The sequence below is a fragment of the Limulus polyphemus genome, unplaced genomic scaffold (genome assembly GCF_000517525.1).
Source record: "Limulus polyphemus unplaced genomic scaffold, Limulus_polyphemus-2.1.2 Scaffold9313, whole genome shotgun sequence".
In the NCBI taxonomy this organism is placed as follows: Eukaryota; Metazoa; Arthropoda; class Merostomata; order Xiphosura; family Limulidae; genus Limulus; species Limulus polyphemus.
The window spans coordinates 17,574-24,964 of record NW_013674923.1 but is presented as its reverse complement, the minus strand read 5'-3'; the positions used below and the strand labels follow the sequence as shown (position 1 = coordinate 24,964).

General features: G+C 33.0%; 1 protein-coding gene across 1 annotated transcript in view; it reads right to left on the bottom strand.

Moving 5' to 3' along the window:
• Positions 1 to 228: 228 nt before the first annotated feature.
• The window catches only part of LOC106475863 (gamma-aminobutyric acid type B receptor subunit 2-like), an 18,843-nt gene continuing 11,680 nt past the window's right edge, over positions 229 to 7,391 (bottom strand). The window contains exons 10-13 of the mRNA XM_022379876.1: positions 6,686 to 6,818; positions 6,356 to 6,463; positions 3,844 to 3,966; positions 229 to 378 (exon numbers count right to left, since the gene is read on the bottom strand). Of these exons, the coding sequence (XP_022235584.1) occupies positions 229 to 378; positions 3,844 to 3,966; positions 6,356 to 6,463; positions 6,686 to 6,818 (514 nt within the window). The remainder of the gene's footprint in view (positions 379 to 3,843; positions 3,967 to 6,355; positions 6,464 to 6,685; positions 6,819 to 7,391) is intronic.

The window sequence follows — 7,391 nt, the reverse complement described above, 5'->3', positions numbered from 1 at the left end:
TAACCCTTTATATTGGTATATAAAACCAATGAATATATTAAAAACTCACCATAAATAACCCTTTATATTGGTATATAAAACCAATGAATATATTAAAAACTCACCATAAATAACCCTTTATATTGGTATATAAAACCAATACATATATTAAAAACTCACCATAAATAACCCTTTATATTGGTATATAAAACCAATGAATATATTAAAAAACTCACCATAAATAACTCTTTATATGCGTAGATAGAACCAAGAAAGATAAAAACTCACCATAAGTAACCCTTTATATGCGTAGATAGAACCAAGAAAGATTGTCATCTTTTGACTTTTACAAAATTCCAGCTCTGGTATAACAACTGAATCTTCGTTCTGTGCAGATGGCTGAAAAAAATATATCAAACAGATTTTTAAGAAGACAATTTAACAGTTTAATTAATATATATGTAAGAACATAAATCATATGCGGACGTACTATACCACAATTGTAATAACTATAAACCTAACTCGTGTATTTGTTTTTCCCCGAGAAAGAAATACGAAGTACGGTTTATCTTTCGATACGTCCCTTGTCACTGAGTTACAGCGGTTTTGGTGAACTCTACACCTACTCAATAACCTCAACAAAGAAACAACAACCAAGCTTTCAGTGCATGTTGTATAATTACCTTTTAACTGATACTAAGGTTAGTGTTCTATTCAAAGATTTATGGACCACCGTGTCAAGATTTGAATGAGGTTGATAGGAACCATCACAACCTATACCAAAGATTAATGGAACACCGTGTCGACACGGTGGTCCATTAATCTTTGATGATAGGTTGTGATAGTTCCTATCAACCTCATTTAAATCTAATATTTGAATGAGGTTGATAGGAACCATCACAACCTATCATCAAAGATTAATGGAACACCGTGTCAAGATTTAAATGAGGTTGATAGGAACTATCACAACCTATCATCAAAGATTAATGGATCACCGTGTCAAGATTTAAATGAGGTTGATAGGAACCATCACAACCTTATACCAAAGATTAATGGATCACCGTGTCAAGATTTAAATGAGGTTGATAGGAACCATCACAACCTATCATCAAAGATTAATGGATCACCGTGTCAAGATTTATCATCAAAGATTAATGGATCACCGTGTCAAGATTTGAATGAGGTTGATAGGAACCATCACAACCTATCATCCAAGATTAATGGACCACCTTGTCAAGATTTGAATTAGGTTGATAGGAACCATCACAACCTATCATCCAAGATTAATGGATCACCGTGTCAAGATTTGAATGAGGTTGATAGGAACTATCACAACCTATCATCCAAGATTAATGGATCACCGTGTCAAGATTTAAATGAGGTTGATAGGAACTATCGCAACCTTTTACCAAATATTAATGAATGAGGTTAATAAGAACTATAACATCATTTTACCAGAGGTTGGTGTTCTTTTCAAAGATTAGACTGTAAGATGTGTAGGTGCAGACCATAGATTGTAATACGTGTAGATGAGGACCATAGATTGTAATACGTGTATATGAGGACCATAGATTGTAATACGTGTAGATGAGGACCATAGATTGTAATACGTGTATATGAGGACCATAGATTGTAATACGTTTAGATGAGGACCATAGATTGTAATACGTGTAGATGAGGACCATATATTGTAATACGTTTAGATGAGGACCATAGATTGCAAAACGTGTAGATGAGGACCATAGATTGTAAAACGTGTAGATGAGGAGCAAAGATGGCAAAACATGCAGATGAGGAGCATAGATTGCAAAACGTGTAGATGATGAGCGTAGACTGTAAAACGTGTAGATGAGGAGCAAAGAAGGCAAAACGTGTAGATGAGGAGCATAGATTGCAAAACGTGTAGATGATGAGCAAAGATGGCAAAACATGCAGATGAGGAGCACAGATTGTAAAACGTGTAGATGAGGAGCGTAGACTGTAAAACGTGTAGACGAGGAGCATAGATTGCAAAACATATAGATGAGGAGCATAGAGCGCAAAACGTGTAACATACTTCAAGTGATGGATGAACTTAAACTATTTTTCATCACTGCCAGTCCTTGTATGGTTAAAGAGTTTTCTTCTGGTTGGAGTTTCGAAAGATGTTTACATTACAACTGGAAAGGGATATCTCACAAAAGTTATCAGAGTCAATACCAAATTTCAAACTAAACTTTATATAAGATATTTCCAGTAAAAGTAAATAATACGAAGTTACTAAAGGATAAATCGTTAAATCAGTGTTATAAGATATTTTCAGTAAAAGTAAATAATACGAAGTTACTAAAGGATAAATCGTTAAATCAGTGTTATAAGATATTTCCAGTAAAAGTAAATAATACGAAGTTACTAAAGGATAAATCGTTAAATCAGTGTTATAAGGTATTTGCTGTAAAAGTAAATTATACGAAGTTACTAAAGAATAAATCCTTAAATCGGTGTTATAAGGTATTTGCTGTAAAAGTAAATTATACGAAGTTACTAAAGAATAAATCAGTGTTATAAGGTATTTGCTGTAAAAGTAAATTATATGAAGTTACTAAAGAATAAATCCTTAAATCAGTGTTATAAGGTATTTGCTGTAAAAGTAATTTATACGAAGTTACTAAAGAATAAATCCTTAAATCGGTGTTATAAGGTATTTGCTGTAAAAGTAAATTATACGAAGTAAATCCTTAAATCAGTGTTCATTTGTTTTCTATAGTCACATTCAAGAATATAGTTTCACGTCGTTACAATTCGGTTTCGAAAACGAGTTTTGTTTTGTTTCGGCCTCTTTTGTTGCCTTGAAACAAACGAAACGAAAATTTACGTGTGAAACATATTTCTCTAGCCAGATATGACACTCACGACTGTAAAATATAAAACAATCATAATGTCTGCAGCCTGTAAACTACTGTTATTAGTAAGAGAACACCTCTGAGAAGAAGTTCTGTAAAAGGTGTGATTTAATTTGATCGTCAGAACCTATTACAAGTTATAACACGATTTCGACATTCCAAAACGATTGATTTTATAAATTAGTTCTGTAAACCTGTTTCGACAGTATTTGTGATTGATAGTAAAGTTAATTGAAATAAATAATGTTAATAATAAAATAAATACATAATCAGTTATAAAAATAAAACAAATAATGCTGTGTTATTAATTCTTACCCTAAAAATATGACTTGTAAATTACTGAAATAAAGTTGATAACAATTAATATGATCTACACCTTAAAAGTTATTAATCATGAAAACTAACGAGTCCTGGTATTAGACGAATGGCCTCGTTGGCACTGGATACGGTACAGGTAGGGTGGTTAATATATTATAACATATTATTATTTGCTTTCACTCAGGTTGCACGTTACTTCTCAACCACTCTTCATCCATTTCGGACCATGGGCCATTAGCCGATTCGCCGACAGAAAAGATAGCCTTCTATTTTGGGACATAACGCTATCTTTCCTGCAAGAAAATGCAGTTAGTTGGCAATTCGTGGGCTAGTTTCCGTGCATATCTAGAATCAGGAAAATTTTAGGTGTGTTTACTTGAATCACTTTCTCTGTCCAAACAGAATTGAAAGAAAATAAACAAATTCATATATTAATTAACTTATGGAGTGGGAGAAGCATGGTACCATCAGGTACCACAGTTTAAATGACTATTAATTTCGTCTTAATTGAAAACATTAAGCAGCTTATATGGAACTATATGTATTAAATCCATCCAGGTCCAAGGATTGAATAACAACTTAACACTATCTTTATAACAATACACAATTTCAAGAAGGGAATCTTTACTAAAGTGCACCAAAAAGGAAAAAATAGTTGACTTACCATCTTTGTTCCGAGGCTAGTTTCTCGATAGAAAGGGTCAATGACCTGCCAAGTGGTTAATATGGCTACATCTACGATGACCAGCACGCCGACAACCATAAATAGCTTGTAATCTTGGATTACCTGCGATAAAACAAGACAGTTTAGGCTTTACGACCACCAGTCTATGGATGACATACTATCTATATTTAATGGGACTGAGTATAAGGTCAACAAACCTTAGTTCCACTAATTCTATTGTTAGTAAAATCACAGACACTTTTATACAGATATGTGTGGATTTATTTATTGTGAGTTATAAACGTAAACTTTATGTCAAACATCTGTAACTATTTACAAAATATCCGAAAATTGGTGAACTAATAATAGTATAAGGTCGTCAAGTTTATGTATTTATGAGTTATAATATGTGTAGATAGTTTAAGTATTTATGAGTTATAAAGTGTGTAGATAGTTTAAGTATTTATGAGTTATAACATGTGTAGATAGTTTAAGTATTTATGAGTTATAACATGTGTAGATAGTTCAAGTATTTATGAGTTATAACATGTGTAGATAGTTCAAGTATTTATGAGTTATAACGTGTGTAGATAGTTTAAGTATTTATGAGTTATAACATGTGTAGATAGTTCAAGTATTTATGAGTTATAACGTGTGTAGATAGTTTAAGTATTTATAAGTTATAAAGTGTGTAGATAGTTTAAGTATTTATGAGTTATAACATGTGTAGATAGTTCAAGTATTTATGGGTTATAACATGTGTAGATAGTTTAAGTATTTATGAGTTATAACATGTGTAGATAGTTCAAGTATTTATGAGTTATAACGTGTGTAGATAGTTTAAGAATTTATGAGTTATAACGTGTGTAGATAGTTTAAGTATTTATGAGTTATAACGTGTGTAGATAGTTTAAGTATTTATGAGTTATAACGTGTGTAGATAGTTTAAGTATTTATGAGTTATAAAGTGTGTAGATAGTTTAAGTATTTATGAGTTATAACGTGTGTAGATAGTTTAAGAATTTATGAGTTATAAAGTGTGTAGATAGTTTAAGTATTTATGAGTAATAACGTGTGTAGATAGTTTAAGTATTTATGAGTTATAACGTGTGTAGATAGTTTAAGTATTTATGAGTTATAACGTGTGTAGATAGTTTAAGTATTTATGAGTTATAACATCACAGCATTTTAAAACTTTCATGTTTCATATAGGTTTTACTTGAAAATATTCTTTGTAAACATAGCAACATGGTAAATAACATGGTAACTAAAATGGTAACTAACATGATGTTTAATCTTGATAGGATGTAAGTTTGAGCATGAGTTTAATTTTTTTAGTTTCATATTCTACTCCAAGGTAGTTTGTTGTTACACGTGTGCGTGAAGCGCCATCCAACAGAAAAAAACAACAACAATAAAACCGGGAAAATATAGGAAGATAGGAAGTGCAGGAAGATAGGAAGTGATGTCACATTAGACATTATAACTAGAAGAACCTGTAGGAGATTATTGGAGAAAGGAGAGCCTCTGTCAAAGCCAGTGCCTGACTTCTCAAACGTAAGATTATTGGAGAAAGGAAAGCTTCTGTCAAGGCCAGTGCCTGACTTCTCAAACGTAAGATTATTGGAGAAAGGAGAGCCTCTATCAAGACCAGTGCTTGACTTCTCAAACGTAAGATTATTGGAGAAAGGAAAGCTTCTGTCAAGGCCAATGCCTGACTTCTCAAACGTAAGATTATTGGAGAAAGGAGAGCCTCTATCAAGACCAATGCCTGACTTCTCAAACGTAAGATTATTGGAGAAAGGAGAGCCTCTGTCAAAGCCAGTGCTTGACTTCTCAAACGTAAGATTATTGGAGAAAGGAAAGCTTCTGTCAAGGCCAGTGCCTGACTTCTCAAACATCAGATTATTGGAGAAAGGAGAGCCTCTGTCAAGGCCAGTGCCTGACTTCTCAAACGTAAGATTATTGAAGAAAGAAGAGCCTCTGTCAAGGCCAGTGTCTGACTTCTCAAACATCAGATTATTGGAGAAAGGAAAGCCTCTGTCAAGGCCAGTGCCTGACTTCTCAAACATCAGATTATTGGATTATTATGTTTTGAGTAATTCAGTATTTTTACTCTCTGTATCTATATATCTATATCTATATATATATAAACATAAAAAATCGATCAGAAGTTATTGAGAATAACTTTGAATGAGTAGTTTGTTTAGAGCACGAAGAAGGTAATGTTGATAAAGAAGGTAATATAAAGTAGTGGAACTTCAGGCAGATTAGGTTTGAAAACTATAATGTAGTGTAACTGACGTTTCGTCTTCTATACTGAAGCCTGAAGAAGCCAGAATGTCATCTTCTTTCCTTTCCTCTCGGGTGATGATTTAGTAGTAAACGTGAAACATTTTATTAAACGTAAGATTATTCAACTGCAATTTCTTCTATCACAAACATTACGTTACGTTCGAGTTTTGTGCTACTGTTTATGTTTAAATTATTATTAATAAACAAATTTACTTACCTTCTTATTCATTTTTATATTTGTAAAAATAGCATGAACCCTCCAGGTCTTACTAAACATGGACCCAAAAGCCAGGGTAAACCCGTTCATCAGGACCCACGCTCTAGCCTGTAGAACAAGAGTAAGGATATATCATGGTAACAAACATTACCAATACTATTCATCTATACATCGTTCATTCTTCCTCTACAGTTACCATTATTTGACTTTCTTTCAACCTCAATTCATCCATATTTGTGATCCTCCTAGTTTCTGGTTTTGTTAGTTAAATGAGGTATAATATCTCTTTACTAAAACTATACTATAATTTTTTCAACAATAACAACTTACAGTACATATGTATGGAAAACTTTCTTCGCTGGTCAGTCCACTATCAAGACCCAGGAGTATAACACTGGTATATGTTAACATACAGCCAACAATTATAATGTTATTCATATAAGGGCTGGACATCTTGATGTACCTGAAATAAAGATTCTTCATCAATAAAGGTGGGTGTAGGTACACTACATCATTATATTACATGGTAAACACAAGGTGGGTGTAGGTCCACCACATCATTATATTACATGGTAAACACAAGGTGGGTGTAGATCCACTACATCATTATATTACATGGTAAACACAAGGTGGGTGTAGACACTACATCATTATATTACATGGTAAACACAAGGTGGGTGTAGATCCACTACATCATTATACTACATGGTAAACACATGGTGGGTGTAGATCCACCACATCATTATATTACATGGTATACACAAGGTGGGTGTAGATCCACTACATCATTACGTTTAATGTAAAGACATGGTAAACAGAAGGTGGGTGTAGATCCACTAAATTATTATATTACATGGTAAACACAAGGTGGGTGTAGACCACTACATCATTATATTACATGGTAAACACAAGGTGGGTGTAGATCCACTACATCATTATATTACATGGTAAACACAAGGTGGGTGTAGGTCCACCACATCATTATATTACATGGTAAACACAAGGTGGGTGTAGGTCCACCACATCATTATATTAC